We start from the raw sequence: 22,553 nt of genomic DNA on the forward strand, positions 1-22,553 counted from the left end.
CATTTGACCTCCTGAATCCAGGATATCTGCTATATCTTGCTGGAATTCTACAAGTTGAGCTTCAGTAAAATAACCTTTCCTAAACCCAAAATGCCTCCTATCGAACCAGTTCTTAATTTTGCAAACATCTCTAATATAATCAGAAAGAATGCCTTCCCAAAGCTTACATGCAATGCATGTTAAACTGACTGGCCTGTTATTTTCAGTTTTATGTCTATCACCCTTTCCTTTATACACAGGGGCTACTATAACAACTCTCCATTCATTTGGTATAGCTCCTTCACGCAAACAATAATCAAATAAGTACTTCAGATACTGTACTATATCCCAACCAATTGTCTTTAGTATATACCAGAAATCTTATCAATTCCAGCTGCTTTTCTAGTTTTTAACTTTTGTATCTTACTGTAAATGTCATTTTTATCATAGGTAAATTTTAATACTTCTTTAGTGTTACTCACATCCCCTATCTGGACATTATCCTTGTAACCAAAAATCTTTACATAATGCTGACTGAATGCTTCTGACTTCTGAAGATCCTCACATACACACTCCCCTTGTTCATTAATGATTCCTGGAATGCCTTTCTTGGAACCTGTCTCTGCCTTAAAGTACCTATACATACCCTTCCATTTTTCACTAAAATTTGTATGACCGCCAATTATGCTTGCTCATCTCATCATTTCACGCTGCACGTGTTCCCATGGGGTTGCACCCCATAGGGATACATAAGAGACTTGAGAAGGGGACCACCCTAGGCAGGCATTTGATGTTTATTGGCCATGTCCAAAAACATCCTCCTCAAATGCCACCCACTCTGAGCAGGGGCTTCTGCAGATGAACCAAAAAAACAAGGCAATATCTACCTGGTCACAGCAGGTACTGCCTGAGGTCCGATACTGAACGATGCTGAGGCATTGAGCAGCAGAGCCCCTGTCCTCAAATCATCCATAAAGGCGTATACAGATCATGAAAACAATAATAAAATAAATAAAAATAAATTAATAATAATATGTCCGGCTCCATGGCTAAATGGTTAGAGTGCTGACCTTTGGTCACAGGGGTCCCGGCTTCGATTCCTGACAGGGTCAGGAATTTTAACCATTGTTGGTTAATTTCACTGGCATGGGGGTTGGGTGTATGTGTCGTCTTCATCATCATTTCATCCTCATCACGATGCACAGGTCCCCTATGGGCGTCAAATCAAAAGACCTGCACCTGGAAAGCCGAACATATTCTCGGACACTCCCGGCACTAAAAGCCATATGCCATTTAATTTCATTTCAATAATAATATGCTCTTGTATTCAGCTGTGCGGAGGCCTGTGTTGTCAAGCGGATACTACTGCCGGGTATATGGCGGTACCATCTGACATGTTGTAGATACCGCTTGGGCTTTTGAGCATAATCGCACACTAAAGAGGCCCTTCCCCTAGCAGCAAGCATATAAATTTTGATTGGTCTACAACTAACCCTCCAGAGGGAACTGATAGTTACATGACCCTTTTACTCGCCTTCTACGACAGGCAGGGATTACCTGTGGATGTATAGTTGGGGACAAATCATGACGACCTCGCCTCACACCACTACATTCCAGCGGCAGCTCGGTGTCTATTAGCGACTTATAGGATTTACTACCTCTACTGCAGCTAGAGTTGCCACATCGGCTACTGCACTCTACACACAGAAAGGGTAAATACTACAGAGAGTGAGGAAGAAAGTGGTTTGGCAACCTCTTCAAAACAAACAAGGATCACTTAGAACTCGTTAACTCAGCAGGGTGCAGGGTGTAATTGACTACTGGCTTCCAGCTCGCTTCTAGGAACTGAGGCCGTCATGTTTTGTCCCCAACTATACTCAACCCCTCCCATCCATAGGGGGTCCAATTCATGATTACAATGGCATAATCCATTTCTGCAGCTAGGTCGTCCCTTTCAAATGCCTCTTTATGACAGGCAAGGGATACCGTGCATGTATTCTACATCTTTTAATAAAACTGTAGAAAGTGAAAATGAAAACCTACAACCTGTTTTCCAATCACTGACCGGGTCAGGGATGTAATGAATGAATCATATATAGGCTATTATTACGATGGGGTCACCACTCCCAAAGTGATGTATATTAATGACTGATGGATGCTATGAAATGAGAATGGAGAGCGTTGCTGGAATGAAAGATGACAGGGAAAACCGGAGTACCCAGAGATAAACCTGTCCTGCCTCCACTTTGTCCAGCACAAATCTCACATGGCGTGACCGGTATTTGAACCACGGTATCCAGTGGTGAGAGGCCGACACGCTGCCGTCTGAGCCACGGAGGCTCTAAACTGTAGAAAGTATTCAATGTAAATTTTAAGAAGGACCTGGAAGAAATGGAAATACAAGGAACAGAAATCAGCAACAGGGATGCTTACAAGTTACACAAAGAGGTTTCAAGGAAAAGTTAGATCCTGAACCCAAGCGCCATGGACAAAAGAAAGGAGAAGATTGCAGAGTGAAATGATGAAGGAGAACTGGACAAGGATTAAAGCCCAGAAACAGATGAAGCTGAATTCGAATTAACGTGGTCTATAGTCGGCCAAAATGAAAGAATAATAATAACAAACAATTACTATACCATTTTAAGCTCTTATTGTCAGTTACAATGTAGTAGCACATTATCTCTGTATTACCAGAATTTTTCCGTATACAAGGTAGTATTGTTCCCATTTAACATGGATAATCGCTGGTCTACTGTACTGCAACCATTAGGGCTTTAATCATCGCACCAAATTAAGTATGAATCAGCCCTGAACACAACAGGTGACAAAATGAAACTGGCCCCGTTAGTTGGGCAACAAATGAGGCTTACTCTGGGTATAATTAGGGCAATATTATTTAACTTGGTTTCACAAACAGATGTACAGATGGAATGTTTGTATGAGAACCGCCAGAAGTCACTTACCAGGCTTGAAGTCTCATCCTCCCTACTTTCATAAGATCACCGGCTGAATTCGTAGAGCAATATGGGTAATGGAATGTTCGATAAAGAAATAAAATAGGCACTATCTAAAATAATGAAAGTAGGATTCTATAATATGAGAGGAATATGCTAATATTTGTTAAATGAGAAGAATCTCCGTTCAAGTATATATTCTAAACATATTTATTATACTGATATGAACCACACAAATAATGTTGTATTTCAACATATGAGCAAAAGAAAACAATTAAACTGACACAATTATATACATTATATGCCTTCTTTTCTTGAAGTTGTCTTGGTATAATGAGTTCTTGACGTACATCAATTCACTCGATCAACATACACTAATATATGAGTTTATTTATTTATAAAAATGGATACTGAATGGTATCCTTTATTTATTAAACTCTCGTCACAAATGGATATTAAATATGGTTCCGGTACCGAGGATCGAACTCGAGCCTCCTGGGTAAGAACCAGGTATCCTTTATTTACTAGTCATGATTTGGATAGAGAGAAAAAAAATTATAACACAATATAAGCACATCTGTTATACACACGAGATTGCATTGCCGAGTATAGAACATGTGATCCATTTGACCACGACAAATGTATATTTACACCGAACACTTACGATGAACATACACGCTGAACATATATGTGCGTATCCTGGGTTTACCTAACAAATTATATATTTAAAGAAAATCAGTCAAAGCTGGAATCAAACCCATCACCATAGTATACTTTGGGAAATAATAAAACACACAGAAACATACATATATATAAAAATAAAAAAAAAAATCAAATATATTTACACAACACATCTTGAAGATATGGCTTAACCAAGCCATAATATCTGGTTAAATCTTCTCTCCAGCATCATTCGAACCAACAGGCTTCGGCTTCCAAGGTAAAAATTTTTGAACTCCAATCAGAGGCTAAATTAATGCTTAAGCATGAGAAGGGATCTATCCTTCACAAAATCAGGAAATTATCCGTGTTACTCGCAACGTGTAATTAGAATGGGATTGAGATTATTTTGGTGAATGAAAAGAGCTTGGCCCGTTAACATCGCTTTGCTAGAAACTGCAAAGGTTCGCTCGGCCTACAGCCGACCGGAATATACCTGTCGATCACGATAACAGCTGAGTAAGCAGCCCTAGGCTCCAGACACCATGAATTGTCCGTCTTTCATTTTCCTTACATATCATCTCGGCTTATTGTCAAGCATGCACTCACTTGAAAGCCATTATTTCTTATTACTCGTTATTTGGCTATATATTCAGCCCAATTTAATATCTCACAACAGCTATAATTATGTATTCTTCCTTATCACTCCAACAACATAACATGTTACTGTTTCGCCCTCTCATATCATGCCATCGTATCTCAATCCGTTCATTTAATTAACAGAGAAGACTCCATTATTTCAGGCTATTCAATTCTTCTCACATTTTCATATATAATTATAAATTAATTTATACCTCAGTTTGGATCCACTCCAATGATTATCTAATATTATCCGGAATTACAAATACCTGAATCACAAACATATAGTTAATATATATACTACTCTGAAGATCTTTACCAGATTAAAAAAAAAAACATTACGAAGAAATATAAGTCTAGCAAAATTGCCGTCCTTCCCAAAGACAGTTCATATAAGCTAAATACTTTGGAATCTAAATAATAATTTATGCAAATGAATTTGTTGAATATCAATGGTTATCTTGAAAATCACTTGATGATCCTAACTAATAATAATAAATCTTTCCCAGTCATACGCGCATAATGTTCCCTACATTTTAAATTATTAATTATGACATTATAATATTTACAAACATTATTATTACTGGCATGCATCTCTCGTGTTTAGGGTATATAAAAGTATGAACGTAACACATGGTGAGTAAGGCTTGCTGTCATCTAGGGTACATCTTAGATCTTTACACGAACATGATGAATATTCTTGTTCCTGGTAGTCCTCGATTCTTCTTCATACGACGATCCATGACTCGAACTGTTGTTTTCTCAGTTGAATTTCTGGACGATCCTTGTAAAGCTGATCGCAGGCATTCAGGCGCGACTCTTGTAGGTTCCGAGTCTTGGGTTCGACGACCACTCACGAACATACAGAAAAATGGAGAATGAGTTATCAAATACTGTTTTATGCACTTTCAAAGGGGGGCCTACTTGTAACAAGATCCACTCTTAAGTTGAAATAGATTAACGCAAGTAGTGATAAGTTGTAAAAATCACTGTTCATTCCCTGACCGTCACACAGACTATCACAACGAATGTCCCTGGAGGATGCGAATATTAATTTTGTCAAGAACAGACGATAATGAGGTAACGTGTTACCACTGCCGGTACACGGATGAGAATGAGATACAGTATCTGGGTCCAAGTTGTACTTATAGCCTCCGGACAAATGGTCAGGGGGGAGATGAAATATGTCGCTGCTGAAAATATCGGTCCGGTAATCGGAGTCTTTGAACGACATGATAACAATCGAATTAAAGCTTATGACCTCTACTTTCTACTGAACATATGTGAAACCAAAGCGATCAGTGGGTCATTCATAATCTCGAAAGCGTCCTTTTGGAAAATCACGCGTCATGTTTCATCATGCAATATCTCCCACTTTTTTCCCCATGTTGTCAGATTTCAGTAGTCACCTTTGATCTGCGTACTACTGTATGATAGGCGTCATTACTGATCCATTATTGAAGTATTATATTTATATGCATTGACAGTCGGCATAAAATACATTGGCTCGAATGAGACCTGACTTATAAATTTAGAAAAATTATTTCATACAGAAGTATTCTTCTTCTTCTTCCTCCTCTTTTTCGTAAATTATGGTGAAGTGGTACTAATGAATGTGGTGTTGAATTTATAGTGGGCATTTATTTTTCAACGGTCAACACACATTAATTCGGCCCAGTCTCCAAAAGCCTCTATCTCCGTGCGCAGCGTCATCATCTCTTCCCACTCGCACCGAGTGAGAGTGCAATTTCAAGGTTTAGCAATACTGTGCTGTCTTCTTCTCATTACAGCGTAGGGAACTGCTCCCTCCGGACTGGCGCGTCGCAGATCATACCCTGGTTCGACATACAGAATGCTAACTACTGCATTATATGTCACAGAATGTTGCGGAAAACGGCATATATAATTAGCCAGACCTCCTAACATGTCCATGGCGTGATGGTGAACGGTTACAGTACCTACATATAAATAGCCACCATCTTGAAACAGGTCTAGATACTGAAAAGGAAATAGGTGTATCATATACGTTAACTAAAGGCACCAGCTATAATCCTGGCAAATTTGAGCCTGGTTGTCCACGTATTTTTATGTGAAATAAAGACAGACATACAGACAGACCAACTTTCAGATTTATATACTAGTAACGGTAACACTACAGGATCAAAAGGCTTGGAAAACTTCCAACAACTATGAAATCTTATTAATAAGAATGTAATGTCAGACTATACATTCTTTTGTTTGGTTGTGATTTTGAGAAGTTTGATACTGTATATAAAGCACAGATAATATCCATAATTTCAGAAAGTTTTGTCTGACTCCTTACATCTTTACATATGGTAACTCTTGCACCACACATGATGTGAGAGTTCTGTTTTAGCTGTGTACTATTTGGAGGCATTTGAGCATTCCATGTAAAGTGTAAGCATTCTCACTTTCAACTGTAACTCACTTCATGGAATCCAAAGCCATCCAAAGTACCAAATTTTAGTACTGCACAAGTTGTTTTGAGACCTTAGAGTCAGTGGTGCACCTTTGGAAGCAACAATATTAGTGTTTCTTGCCAACCATGGTGTTATATGCCCACTCTCAAGAAATTTTATATGGGTTGATGGTTTCTCTATAACTCTACTCTCTTCTTTCTGTAAACATTCAACTTTTATAAACAAATCAACAGAGGCCAACAAGTTCCAATATTACTAATAACATGTAATTTGATACAATTTCCAGTGTTCATCTGTTCTATGAATGGCCACAACATTAATTTCCATGGGTGCGAAGTCACAAGCAAATGCTATTACAAAATAAAGTAGTAATTTTTCTTCAATATTGACATCTATTGTGTAGTGATGATCATTAAAACGCCCGCCTCCGTAGCGTAACGGTTACTGTTATTAGCTGCCGTCCTCGGGGGGTCTGGGTTCGACTCCCGGTACTGCCAGAAATTTAAGACTGACAGGAGGGCTGGTATGTGGTTAAAATGGTACATGCAGCTCACCTCCATTGGGGGTGTGCCTGAAAAGAGCTGCACCACCTCCGGATGAGGATACAAGTTTACTTTACTTTATCATTAAAAGGAACTACACTGACTTCACTACAGATTTGGTTGTAAACAGATTGCCTTATTATAGAGATTGCAACCCTAACAACAAGTACAAAACAAATCACTGATGCTACACACAACTTTCATCCGAGAAGAATTAACTTCACATTCCAAGACAGTTAAACTGTTAGACACAAGCCCAAAGCATAGAGAATGTCCAGCTCCATGGCTAAATGGTTAGCGTGCTGGCCTTTGGTCACAGGAGTCCCGGTGGGGTCGGGAATTTTAACAATAATTCGTTAATTTCGCTGACACGGGGACTGGGTGTATGTGTCATCTCTATCAACATTTCATCCTCATCAAGACGCGCAGGTCGCCTACGGTCGTCAAATCAAACGACCTGCATCTGGCGAGCCGAATTTGTCCTCGGACACTCCCGGCACTAAAAGCCATACGCCATTTCATTTCATTTCAGCATAGAGAAAACATTAGAAAGCACAACATTCAAGAATTCAGAATTCAAAATGCTGTTAAATAAACCATTAACTAATTCAAACACATAATTCCCAAATAAAAGAAATGTTTCTTGAAAGAAGCATGTCCTGCTGAACCTCCATCAAAATGCCCAACTCAAACCAGAGACTATGGTGGTCTGATGAGATGTCGCGTGCATGCGGAGTAAGGGGCGCGGAGATGGCTGCTGCGCATGCGCCAATCTCAAGCCTCAAGGCCTTACAATAAACATTGGTTCCGTCCTCTGTGATTCTTGTGAACTAAGGTGCTCTTGGAAAGTTTCAAATTGATAGTACAATTGTGCTTCAGTCACACATTTCCTGTAGGTACTGAATAATGAACAGGCATCTCTTTCAGGGAACTCACACCGTTTATCACGACTAATGTTTGCAGCTTAGTGTAGAATCTGTTACTCGTGCCATACTTACAAGCTGCCACGACTTCTCGTGAGACGTACATAGCATTCAATACATCCAGTCAAGGCTCAATTTGAGGCGGAACATGCTGGAATAGTGTTCTAGTTGTTGTTGCTAGTTGTTTTATGTCGCTCCGACACAGATAGGTCTTACGGCGACGATGGGACAGGAAAGGGCTAGGAGTGGGAAGGAAGCGGCTGTGGCCTTAATTAAGGTACAGCCCCAGCCTTTGCCTGGTGTGAAAATGGGAAACCACGGAAAACCATTTTCAGGGCTGCCGACAGTGGGGTTCGAACCTACTATCTCCCGAATACTGGATACTGGCCGCACTTAAGCGACTGCAGCTATCGAGCTCGGTGGAATGGAATGGTGTTCTGGTACCCCTCTTAAGGATACTTTTTTTTTTTTATATATGATAGTTAATTTTTATTTATTTAATCACATATTATTCTGTTGTTAGTGAGTGAGCCTAGGCTACTACTTGTTACACTTCATGTAAAAGAACCATTTGCAGGTCATAATGATCGATTATGATGTGAGGCTAGGGTAGTTTCCTGATTGGTTTTCTTGATGTTCTTCATTATGGCACCCATGATAATGATAAACAATAATGGGGATAATGCACTGCCTTGCTGGACTCCACTTTTGGTCTGGAACCAGAATGAATGTCCGTCACCCAATTGCACACAGCTGGTACAGTGCTCATACAGCATGAGATCTTTTCTCACCAGTCCCTCTGGTACATTCCTTTTTTCTCAGGCATATCCATATCTTCTCTCTTGCAAATGCTGTACACCTGGTCGGTCGGTCGGTCCGTCAGTCGGTCCGTCGGTCGGTCGGTCAGGACATGTTATTTTATATATATAGATTATGTGCGGTTATGTTAGATCTTTCTCAGATGCCACTGGCATCACATGATCAGCTACTTGGCAGATGTTTCATTGGCTAATGCCTTATGCTACTGGGCACACTTGAGAATGTTTCATCTATGCAATTACCCCATAGTCTGACTCATCCTCAGTTCTCCTAGTACTGGTACTTCCCCTTCCGCTGACTTCTTATTTCCTTCCATTGTTGTGTTGTTGAGGTTCGTTGCATTTGAGCAGTATCAAGTCTGTGCGAGTGTGATCGATTGTGAAGTGAAACGAACAAAACGCTAACCGATTTTTTCTTGGTGGCAGTAAAAGACTCGAACAAAGCTGTGACGATACTAGTGATGACAAAGTGGTTAATGACGATGACGGCCAAATGAAAAGCCTAAGTTCACAACCATCCTCTAGCACTGCAAGTGAAACAAAGGCTTCTGAAAAGGTAAAGACTTGGCTGTAATGTAGAACAACCTAAATAAAAATATACACCTGTTGAATGCAACCATGTCTTACCAGATTGTTGGACTAACTCGCAAAAAAAAATAAAAAATTAAAAAATCAAGAGTTTTGCCAAAAATATGACTGGTTGTTCATTAAAATGGAATGTAAAAGGTTGGGGTTATATCTGTTCAGAAAAAAAACAGGTATGACAATTTGAAAAGAGTGGGCAAATTGTGAGATAAATATTTATGGTGACAGTGCCGGTCATAGAGCAGATGTCAAAATTTTATGTGAAGGTAAAAATGAAGTACATTGGATAGAGTTGTTTTGAAGCAGCATGCTCATAAAAAATGAGCTGCTGAAAATAGATTTCATACTGCATGAAAGGTTGTTAAAGAAAATCAGACCTTTAAAAATTTTGAAAAAGAAATTGATTTGCAAGAACTTAATGGGGTTGTCATGGTTCAGGTTTTAAATTCAGACAAAGCATGTGCTAACATCGCTTTACCGGGTGAGTTTGCCGTGTGGTCAGGAGCACGCAGCTGTGAGCTTGTATCCGGGAGATAGTGGGTTCAAACCCCACTGTCGGCAGCCCTGAAGATGGTTTTCTGTAGTTTCCCATTTTCACACCAGACGAATGCTGGGGCTGTATCTTAAGGCCATGGCTACTTCCTTCCCAGTTCTAGTCCTTTTCTATCCCATCGGCCCTATAAGACCTATCTATGTCAGTGGGATGTAAAAAAACAAACAAACAAAACATTGCTTTGCACATAAGTACAGAAATTAAGAAAACATTTGTTAATGAAATAATCAAGAATGGCATAAAATTGGCCTGATAAATTGTTGAGCCAAGCTCTCTTAGAAACAAATCAAGTTTGATAGTATACGTTCATTGTTCCTTGCCTTAAACTGGTATGTGTGGTTCCACCGTTTTTTTAGATTTAACAGAACTTGATGGTATTACTGCTAAGATGGTATTCGACTCTTTGTTTAACTGTCTTCACTCCGATGGAATAACTGACATGTTTAGCAGAAACTTAACAAGCTTAACATGTGATGGTGTCGCTACTATGATTGGAGCATTCTTTAGCGTAAAAATTCCCTTCTGTTATTGTTTGGCACTGTGCTAACCATAGGCTTTTAGTTATGTATGTCCAATATTTTTAATAGAATTTTGTGAAGGTGATAAATTGTAGGACTCATATTTGAGGTTTTAACTACATGTAAAAGGATATCATTGCTCTATTTTTTATATATATTCCGGGATTATGTCATAATAAGATTTTGTATTAGGACTTGTTACCCAACATCAATAACAACATATTTTGCAATTTGCTTTAAGTCGTACTGATGCATATAGGTCTTATGGCGACGATGGGATAGGAAAGGGATAGAAGGAAAGAAGAGATCATGGCCTTAATTACAGTACAGCCCCAGCATTTGTCTGGTGTAAAAATAGGAAACCACGGAAAACCAACTTCAGGGCTGCCGACAATGAGGTTCAAACCCACTATTTCCCAAATGCAAGTTCACAGCTGCGCATCGTTAACCACACAACCAACTTGCTCTCAGTTTAAATTATTATCATTATTATGTCTGATTTAATATGTTATAACAGCTTCTAAATCTGTTGTTATTCAGCTGAAGAGGACCCAAATTTGGGTCAAAGCATGTCCTACAAAATATCATATGCTGTACTGAATTGGTGGATGGACCTTGTGATTTCTTTTGAAGAAATTTTGCATATCCTGTTCTAGTTCTGAAGAGGTAAATACAGTATTTGTTTCGAAAATAGACAGATGTGGTATGTGTGATTACAAAAATTGAGCATTAAAGATGAAGGTAACTGCATACACAAGTATGGAGGGTGTGATCAGTGGTTGAGAGGAAGTTGGATGAAAACCAGTGTGGTTTCAGACCACAGAGGGGCTGTCAGGATCAGATTTTCAGTGTGTGCCAGGTAACTGAAAAATACTATGAGAGGAATAGACAGTTGTGTTTATGTTTCGTAGATCTAGAGAAAGCATATGACAGGGTACCGAGGGAAATGATGTTCGCCATACTGGGGGACTATGAATTAAGGGTAGACTATTAAAATCAATTAAAGGCATTTATGTTGACAATTGGGCTGCAATGAGAATTGATGGTAGAATGAGTTCTTGGTTCAGGGTACTTACGGGGGTCAGACAAGGCTGTAATCTTTCACCTTTGTTGTTTGTAGTTTGCATGGATCATCTGCTCAAAGGTATAAAGTGGCAGCGAGGGATTCAGTTAGTTGGAAATGTAGTAAGTAGTCTGGCCTATGCTGACGACTTGGTCTTAATTGGCAGATTGTACCGAAAACCTGCAGTCTAATATCTTGGAACTTGAAAATAGGTGCAATGAGTATGGTATGAAAATTAGACTTTCGAAGACTAAACTGATGTCAATAGATAAGAAATTCAACAGAATTGAATGTCAGATTGGTGATACAAAGCTGGAATAGGTAGATAATTTCAAGTATTTAGGTTGTGTTTCTCCCAGGATGGTAATATAGTATGTGGGATTGAATCAAGGTGTAGTAAAGCTAAAGCAGTAAGCTCGCAGTTGCGATCAACAGTATTCTGTAAGAAGGAAGTCAGCTCCCGGACAAAACTATCTTTACATCAGTCTGTTTTCAGACCAACTTTGCTTTATAGGAGCGAAAGTTGGGTGGACTCAGGATATCTTATTCATAAGTTAGAAGTAACAGACATGAAAGTAGCAAGAATGATTGCTGGTACAAACAGGTGGGAACAATGGTAGGAGGGTACTCAGAATGAGAAAATAAAGGCTAAGTTAGGAATGAACTCGATGGATGAAGCTGTACGCATAAACCGACTTCAGCGGTGGGGTCGTGAGGTGAATATAGGAGGATAGGTTACCTAGGAGAATAATGGACTCTGGTATGGAGGGTAAGAGAAGTAGAGGGAGACCATGATGATGATGGTTAGACTCAGTTTCTAATGATTTAAAGATAAGAGGTATAGAACTAAATGAGGCCACAGCACTGGTTGCAAATAGAGGATTGTGGCGACGTTTAGTAAATTCACGGAGGCTTGCAGACTGAACGGTGAAAGGCATAACTTGCTTAAAACAGTGTTGAAAACTATTGAATAGCTGACTTTTTATACAATGAGAGAGGACATCTTTCAATTCTAATTGTCAAAGTTGTATGAGAGAATTCTAATAAATGAGAAATGTATCTTGAAATGCGGATGAAGGTTGTCCCTTCTTAATCTCTCGGAATGCCTGTAGGTAGTGTATGTAGTAGATGTCAGGCTCATATACACATCCATCTACTGAGAGTTCTGTCATCAACACAGCTACAGGCTCCAGTGGCAATCAGTGACAGGGATATGAAAACCTAAAACCTGTTTTCCAGTCTTTGACCGGCTTAGGAATGTAATGAATGAATCATATATAGGCTATTATTACAATGGGGTCGCCACTCCCAAGGAGATTTATTAATGACTGATAAATGCTATGAAATGACAATGGACAGTGTTGCTGGAATGAAAGATGACAGGGAAAAATGGAGTACCCGGAGAAAAACCTGTCCCGCCTTCGCTTTGTCCAGCACAAATCTCACATGCAGTGACCGGGATCTGAACCACGGTATCCAGCGGTGAGAGGCCAACGCGCTGCCGCCTGAGCCTAGGAAGCTCCGGACATAACTAAATAAATAATAACAATACAGATAATAATAATACTAATAGACGTAAACAACTTCATAACCACACCTCACCAATAATAATAATAATAATAATAATAATAATAATAATAATAATAATAATAATAATAATAATTATTATTATTATTATTATTATTATTATTATTATTGAGCTCGATATTTCCATTATTTACCCATGGGTTCGAGAGTATTGTTTCCAAGTTATATTAGTCTATTACACTTGCACCAGGATAACAGCATAATTAGACTGTGTGTAAGTACTAAGTGATACATGAGAGTCATGAACATACATGACATTCTTTTTCATATTAAAACGGCTAATGCAACTTGAAAATGGAAACTAATCCATCATAAAATGATAAAGAACAAAAGGATATCTTACTGATCATCCACAGTTTAGGCTTCTGCAAAAGCAACTTTTTCATTTCCTCTTCAGTAAATCCCAACTCCTCCTTTATGACAAATGTGTTGATCTGAAACAGTGAATTGGACACAGTTTCAGAAAGAAAGAAAGAAAGAAAGAAAGAAAGAAAGAAAGAAAGAAAGAAAGAAAGTCACACTTTTTAGATTTCAAGAAAGCTTACGATTGCATCCATAGAGAATCTCTGTTTAAAATTTTAAGACACCTTGGACTACACCCCAAATTAATAAACATGATAAAATTGACTCTCACTAACACCAAATCAAAAGTGAAGTATAGGGGTGAAACATCAGAGTCATTTGAAATGAAAGCTGGACTACGCCAGGGAGATAGGCTCCCACCACTATTATTTAATTGTGCTCTAGAAATGGTAATGAGGGAATGGTTTAGAAAATGTCCCCCAAAAATAAAGTTTGGCCGAAAAATCAAAACAAACTGCCTGAGTTTTGCTGACGATTTAGCATTATTAGCAGAGGACATAAAAGAAGCAAAAAACCCAGATATCAGAACTTCAAAACATTTCAAACAAAACTGACCTCAAAATATCATTTGAAAAAACAGAAATTATGCCCCAAAAACCAACACAACTAAAAGAAGTTACCATAAATGGTAATAAAATCAAAATAGTGACTCAATTTAAATATCTTGGAGAAGTACTAACACATAACCTAAATGAAAAAATCTCAATCCAAACAAGAACAAATAGATTAGCTAACGCAAAAATTAACATGGGATATCTACAAAAGAAATATCTATCAATAAATGGAAAAATAAAACACTACAACACAGTTATAAAACCAGAAGCTACATATGCAGCAGAAACACTTTTTCACCTGAATAAACAATCAAAGATTGACAGACTTCAGAAAATTGAAAGGAGGATTGGAAGAACCTGCTTCATCAAAAAATACCAGAAAGATGGACAGTGGCGGATAATACCTAACAAAGTCGTGTACAAAGAGCTAGAACCCATTACAGATTCTATGCGTAAGAGGAGACTGGGATTCTTTGGACATATCATGAGGATGCACGATTCGAGATTTCTGAAACAACTACTACAATACAAGCTCATCTCCAAAAATACCACAACAGGATGTAAATGGATCAGAGAAGTAAGAGAGGATCTGAAGGAAATAGGCCTTACAACAGAATACACCACAAATAAGATAAAATTGAACACAAAACTCAAGAATACAAACCTCCTGTTTACCCTTAAATGATACAAACCAACAACACACATACAGTATTTTCAACCGAAGAAAGGGCACAAGATTGGAGCGTCTGGAGAAGTACTGGGAGGACTGCAACGCCCGAACAATCCCTTCAAAGAGACCTGAACGATGGACTGACTAAAGTGATCCTATGCGGTCATAAAAGAAGAATAAGAAGAAGTCACATGTTGTCATAAACAGTACTTACCTTTATGTGATTCATGTTGTAAGTGATGAGACGGGGTTGTTTAACTGCTAAACTTCGCACTTCTTTTCCACGTAATGCAAACGTTCTTTGGAAGTATCCCAGCCGGCGATCTATTCTCTGTGTACTGAAAATACAGTATAAAAATATGGCAAATAATGGAGGGCTCAAGGTAGTGTATATAGTTTTAAAGGAACTCTCAATTAGAATTAATAATCAATGGGGAATTGTTACCACTAGAGACGAGACTTTCATGTAAATGCATGTTTTTATAGGAACTTAGGAGCCTTGCTCAAACTGAGAACTTAAAAATTTCATTATTTTCTGGTTCCAAATATGTATACTTTTTCCATGCATGTTTTGGCCTTTTTGGGAAAAAATAATGTATAATGCATATTCAAGGAATTTTTAGCTTAATCACGCATATAATAGATCTATTCATTATATTCACTTAAAATGCATGTTTTAATGGTTTTTCAAAAATGTAATATCCTGACATAATTGCCCTATCTCTGATTTTTATTTTCCATTTTTACTTAAGCATGTAAATTGAGCTTTCCTTTCACCAGTGCCATAATACGCTGCCATTAAACTGGTATGAAATGAAGTTGATACTTATCATGCATAAATGTAATGAGTGAAATTAATTTTTCTCTTATTTCTTTTGAAAGTAAGTACTTGTTTGTTTTATGTAGTAAACAATTTCTTGCCAGATCATGCAGTGTGCATCATAAATGTATAAGCAATGTTTGAATGTGAAATTCATCAGCAGGATTTAATTTACATTAAAACAAACTTATCTAAAGTACCCTCTGCAATAACCAAATTAAAAGCCACATGTCTGCCACTGGTAGACCCTATGTCAATTGTTGAGGAATACCATAGATCCCTCAGTTACGCCCATGGGAAATTGATTTGTAACAGCAAAGAATAAAGTGGACAGGGTCATATTTGCGAACCAGACTATGAATTCTTTTGTTCAGTGAAGAAGGTTCTTTGTGGCAAAACTTGAATCAGCTATACAGTCATTAAATGGAAATTAGTGATGGAGTATGTAACCACGGCAAGACAGCAGTGAGACTTCATTGGGACTTCCTCATTTTATTGTATGAAGAAATTTATTTTAATTTTGTACAACATTTTATTCTGTTAAGACTTGGAAAAGTTGTTTTGATTTTATAAACCTGGACTTAAATTTACTGTTTTAAAAACGTTATTCATTTATTGTATTAAAAATGTATTTGGATCTTGTACAGAATTTTATCTGTTGCTTTGGACCTTTTGGAACATACTGTAGTTTGGCAAGAGTAGCTTCCGATTTTGTAAGCCTGCCCTTCTCCAGAATATTTATAATACTACAGCATCAGCAATAAATAAGAACGTCGTGATTGGTTAGAATAAACAAATTTGTAATTGGTGAATGTTACATCCAAGAGTGAATTCTGCATTTGATTGGTCTACCTTGTAACTGCATCATTTCCTGTTTCTGGATCTTCCCTGCTCCTTTGGTAGTTGCGATGTAGCGACTTGGTCTTGATTCGCCTGACCACCTTAGCGAACGGATATGCTCGTGCTTTGGTCCTGATTGGGAATCTTTGCTACCTCATGGTAAGCACTGTCCATTCTTTCATGTTTGATTAACGCAACTTAAATTTAAATGTAACATTTTCTTTAACTATGCAGGAGTTTGCCCGTGGATCTAGTGTTCATCGCTAATTTTGTTACAATGACGTAGCTTTCAGTTTCACTTCATGCAAATTCATTTTATTTTATACTAGTGTGTAACCAATCTGATTCTCAGATATATTAAGAAGACCTATAAAACAATGTGTTAACTTTAAAACATTTGGCCATTAGATAGCAAATTCAGTGGTCGAAGTAAAGTTTAGTTGCTTGTTTTTTAAAGGACACTAACATCTAGGTCATCGGCCCCAAGTAAAGTTTAATGGCTGGTGTTTTAACAATTTGATTCTCAGATATGTTTTGGATATGCTGTCATGATTACAGTAGGCCACCAGAAATGTTTTAGAATGTATATAACATCATATTATATGAATTTCCAATTGGATTTACGGTTATGTTAAATGGCTGATGATGATCCAACTGTCGGATCGAGACTAGTCCGATGTGTACAAATATACTGGGTGGTCGACCAGCCCCTTGCGATCCAGTTTTATGCATCCCTTCACATTTACTACAATTGTGAAAGATATTCGTCCCTCTCCTTAAACCGGGATAATGTAACGAGATGTGTGTTTACTGGCTATACGATAGCAGGAATTATGAGCGCCACTATTAATTCATTATGGGTACCTCGAATGAACCCTTAAAACAAGTACAGATACGCAGAACATGTACTTCAAAACAGGAAGTGGACGCACAGACTGGGAGCATAGTACTGTATAGGCTGGGAAGTGGGTGCCGTAGGTCAAGTGTCGCAGTAGCTCACATGGCAAGCGGATGGGGAAATATGTGATAGTAGACAGTGCTCGAGGTAGGAGGTTCAAATCCCACATAGAATTTTTTTTTAACAGCCAGTTGCCTGGGTTGTGGTAAGGTGCATACTTGATAGCTTCCAAGGAATAATATGTTTCTTTGACCCTGTAGAAGACCACATGTATCGTTGCATTGGGTATGGTGCTGGGTTGGACAAGGATGTGGAGATGATTGCCTGTGGCCAAGCTTCGTAGACCACAGGTAGTGAATAAACTTTGTATTGTGAATTGCTTCGAAGGAGGGGAGTTCGTGCAGCTACATACTTACCTGCCATTGCACATTGTTATCATTCCAATGGGGAATGATTCGGGGCAAATATTTCAGGTTCCCTATGGGAATCAACATCTGTATCATCTGGTGGGCAGGCAGGCATTAATTTTTGGAATGAGACAAAGTCTCTCATAGTGAATTGGCACTGCCGGTGGCTCCAAGTAGCCTACGCAGTGGCCTCCACAGCATCTCCTCTCCATACTCGAGATCAACTCAACACCTGTATTTTTTTCGGCTGGGGTGCCCTCAACTCTAAAATCGCAACCCAGTCGGCCCACACAAGCAGAAATAGGCAGACTCCTAGTTGGTTGTCGCCTCCCCATAAAATCATGTATTATCTCTCCCTCATCACAGGTGTAGAAACCAGCCTATCAGAACATGTCATCAGGACCCAACTACGGAAAGCCGGCCTTCGAGTCTACGATGTCCGCAGACTCCTGGACAGCGCTACTTCTCAACCGTCTACGCAAGTCTTGGTCTACCTTAGAAATGACGTTGACGCATCAGTTATGGAAGTCGACGGAGCAAAAATAAACAACAGGATATACACAGTGGTACCAACCCCAGACTATATAATGCAGCAACTGGATGTAAACCCCAACACTCTTCCCACTGTCATGGAAAATCAACCCGCAACCCAGGAACCCCCACCACCTCCCTCCGCCATTTCGTCCATATCAATAACCACTACCACTACTACCATCACTACCTCGGCCATCACTCCTACCCACACCTCTATCATTACTACCACCACTTCTATGCACCCCTCTCCCATAATGTCAATACCCATCACCCCCCTCAGTCCCTCACAACCTAGCACCCAGCAATCCCCTGTCAACAGAGTAGACGCAACCATCACACCTCAGCCAGCCACTCAAGAAGAAGCAACGCCCAACCAAGTAGAACCAACCAGCACAGCTCAGCCAGCCATACAAGAAGAAGCAACTACCACACCACCAGCACCCCAGCAGCCACCAGCACCGAGTTGTGTCATTCGGGGCATTGACCCTACAATTACCACAAGTGACATCCTCGAACAACTCAAAGCAGCAGGCATCCCAGCCCTCAGAGCATTCAGAATATTCAACAGGAACGGCCCGACATACATGGTCCGCATCCATCTCCCTGCTGAAGAAGATGTACACCACCTCGTCACCACCGGCGTCCGAGTCAACTCTCAGTACCACCGAGTAGAGCAATCCCGCTCCCCACCCCCACCCACCCGTATACCTTCTAACAACTCCCACCGCCGCCCACGCCCACCGCCACCCCCAACCCCTCCACCAGTCATCCATCCACCCATTCCTCAAACCAACTACTTTATACCACCCCTCCCAATACTAGACCTTCTCCGACTATTAGCCACCTCCATCACAAACATCACAACAACCCTCCACTTCCTAACATCTCAAACCTACCTTAACACCACGTCCAACCCGCAACCATACCACCACTTTATGTAAACTTCATTGTAATCTCTATATATGTATTTGTAATCTCATTTGTATTGTAAACCTAACATGTATTGTAACTAAATGTATCTTTAGTAAAACTCAATAAAAAGCACAAGAGCAGGTACTGCACCCTTAGCCAGGAGGCCAAACACCCCCACCTCACAAAAACCTAACACCGCCCCTCTCTAACTTCAAACCACTCCAAATCCCCGAACCCCGCCAAATCTCCTGGCCAGAGAGAAGGCGTTACCTTCTAGGTGGCCCGCCCCTCCCCTTCGGGGAGGGGAATGAAAACATCCCCCTTGGTCCTTGGCCTCCACAGTATGCACTAGCCATGCGTCTTGGTAGGTGTGCTATTTACCAACCGATGAGCCCAACTTAGCACACTGGGGCGAAACGCTGGCAGCCAGGAATGAGTTAGCTGGAAAATTTATAATGTCCAATAATGGACAACTATATTGGTATTGTAAATTTACTCATTCGGGACAAATATTTCAGGTTCCCTATGGGAATCAACATCTGTATCATCTGATGGCCAGGCAGGCATCAATTTTTAGAAATGAGACAAAGTGTCTCATAGTGCAATAGCACTGCCGGTGGCTCCGAGTAGCCTGCACAGTGGCCTCCACGATATGCACTAGCCATGCGTCTTGGTAGGTGTGCTATTTACAACTGATGAGCCCAACTTAGCACACTGGGACAAAACGCTGGCAACCAGGAATGAGTTAGCTGGAAAATTCATAATGTCCAATAATGGACCAACTATATTGGTATTAGGGAGAGGGACCATTGTCTTTCAGAACTATAGTTAATGTGAAGGGATGCATAAAACTGGATCGCAAGGAGCTGGTGGACCACCCAGTATATATAAGACAATAGATTGTAAAATATTAATTAGGTATTAATTAGGTGGAACCAAAACCTTTGCTACAGACAGTTACATCATTCGACAGCTACTGCATGTAACTGAGTGTGTCAGCTGGACTTTGTGTAGTGATGATGCACATAGCCTAAGCTGCTCATGGTGAGATGGTGTGAATTAATGGAGCATGACAGTGGGTGCACTAAGAATGGGACATTCTATTTCCAAAGTTATGCAGATGTCATGTGTGTAGACCCAAAATACTGTATGGAAGGCATTATCGCCCACCCTGATCAGAGCAGTGGTTGACCATAAGCAGTGCCTTGTGAGAATTGTCCGAGGCAATCGCCAAGCCACCCTGGCTAAAGTGATGTCATTAAGGAAGTCTTATCATGGATGATACAAACACCCCACGTGTGAATAATGGTCAAATGATGTGCAACAACTGTAAGAAACAAATTAAGAGAGACTAGTTTCCTACTGAAGAAGCTTTGAACACATCAACTGATGAAAGGAATGATAAAATGTTGCTCTACACAGGTCAAAATCAGCTATATAACCATTAAATGAAAATTAGCAATGGACAGGGATACCTAGCTATCGCAAGTGATAGATTTGCCAAGCATGGTTATACATTCAATCCATACTAGATTGAAACTTTTTTCATTTTACACTTGCAAATTAATGCAAAATTTTGTATTTTATATTAAATTTACATTTAAATGCAAAATTCTGATTTCTTTAGATGAACCTTTTGCTTTCTTGGCAGAAGTTCCAAATTTCTGTATAACATTTAATGAACGACAGTCAAATCATGAAGTTTAGTGACATGAATTGAAGGCCGAAACTGGCTCTTGACTTGTTAGGTTAGCTGGGACGCCACAGCCTCTAATAATCATACTGCTCCCAGTGTACCGCATTATGTAAAAATTGTGCCTAATCTTTCTAAGTAGGGATGGTAAATATAAACAAATATTTCTCATAAAATTATAATTTTCTATGTTTACATATTTTATATAGAACTGATTTAAATGTTATCAAATAAATGCATGCAACACCTTGTATTTTATATTTTAAATGCAGCTTTAATTTGATAGACTGTACCCTAACACACTGGTTTTTCTATACAACATATAAGTAATAACCGAAAAGTAACTATTGTTAAAAACTACAAATGAAAGCCTCAAGGCTCTCTTGATAGTTCATATCTGTTGTGTTTGTAGAAATAGGCAATATACTGAACCATGAGGGCTGTAAAGCTATTTTGCATTTATGCAAAATAATATTCAATTTAGGTTTCTTATACAAAATAGTACTGAAATTAAACCCTGTTTAGACTGAAATTAAAGATTTTTATTCAGAATAGGGTCCCTTGAAAAGAAGTTATACCTAGTTGTGCTCCACAGAATCAATTCTTTGCAATCATTTAAGAAAAGGCTATGAAAACAACAGATAGGGAATCTGCCACCTGGGCAACTGCCCTAAATGCAGATCAGTAGTGATTGATTGATTGATTGACTGAATATGAAAACGTGGTAATAGTAATGTGAAGTTTGTCCTTGTTCTTTCATGTTTAGTGTCTGTCCTTCCTGTTAATTCCTCTACACACACACACTGATCAATGTTTGTGTTTAGTATACCAAATTTCCTATCCTCCTTCCTCTACTGCAAGAAATTCATTCCATATTCCCGTATTCAAGCAATGAAATTTCTTTCTTCCAAGCTAGTGTGATATGAGCTCAGAGAGATTAATTACCTGAACATGAGCCAATAAGGATTATTGGACACAACTTTCACCACCATTGGTTTTGAAAATTTCTTAGATTGTAGATAATTCAATCTTACAGTAAGATCATCTAGGTCTTCTTTGAATATTAATGGATTTCTGGTAAAGAATTCACCAAGTTCATCTGCATCCACTCCTATTTCATGCAGAAACCTAAAACAGGAAATGACAACTAATCTTCAACACAGTAAACACACTGTTATTATTATTTTTTTTTTTTTTTACAACTTGCTTTACGTCGCACCGACACAGATAGGTCTTATGACGACGATGGGACAGGCAAGGGCTAGGAGTAGGAAGGAAGGAAGCGGCCGTGGCCTTAATTAAGGTACAGCCCCAGCATTTGCCTGGTGTGAAAATGGGAAACCACGGAAAACCATCTTCAGGGCTGCCGACAGTGGGGTTTGAACCCACTATCTCCCAAATACTGGATACTGTTATTATTTTATGGCACTACACATCACTATTACATATTAAATATTAAATCAATATTAAATATTAAATTAAAAAAAAAACAATATGAACTATTTAACAACAATATTTACAAATGTACAAGTAAGTGATTTATAAAGTCTACTGTCCCTGGTATAGTTCGTTGGAGGCAATGTGCAGTTCTTGTGCTGGG

The 22,553-nt window shown here is 39.1% G+C and overlaps 1 protein-coding gene across 1 annotated transcript in view; it reads right to left on the reverse strand.

Moving 5' to 3' along the window:
- Positions 1-22,553, reverse strand: part of mTerf3 (mitochondrial transcription termination factor 3) — a 78,106-nt gene that overhangs the window by 11,759 nt on the left and 43,794 nt on the right. The window contains exons 2-4 of the mRNA XM_067146408.2: positions 21,899-22,081; positions 15,064-15,187; positions 13,606-13,696 (exon numbers count right to left, since the gene is read on the reverse strand). Of these exons, the coding sequence (XP_067002509.2) occupies positions 13,606-13,696; positions 15,064-15,187; positions 21,899-22,081 (398 nt within the window). The remainder of the gene's footprint in view (positions 1-13,605; positions 13,697-15,063; positions 15,188-21,898; positions 22,082-22,553) is intronic.

Source organism: Anabrus simplex, chromosome 4, assembly GCF_040414725.1.
Source record: "Anabrus simplex isolate iqAnaSimp1 chromosome 4, ASM4041472v1, whole genome shotgun sequence".
NCBI lineage: Eukaryota > Metazoa > Arthropoda > Insecta > Orthoptera > Tettigoniidae > Anabrus > Anabrus simplex.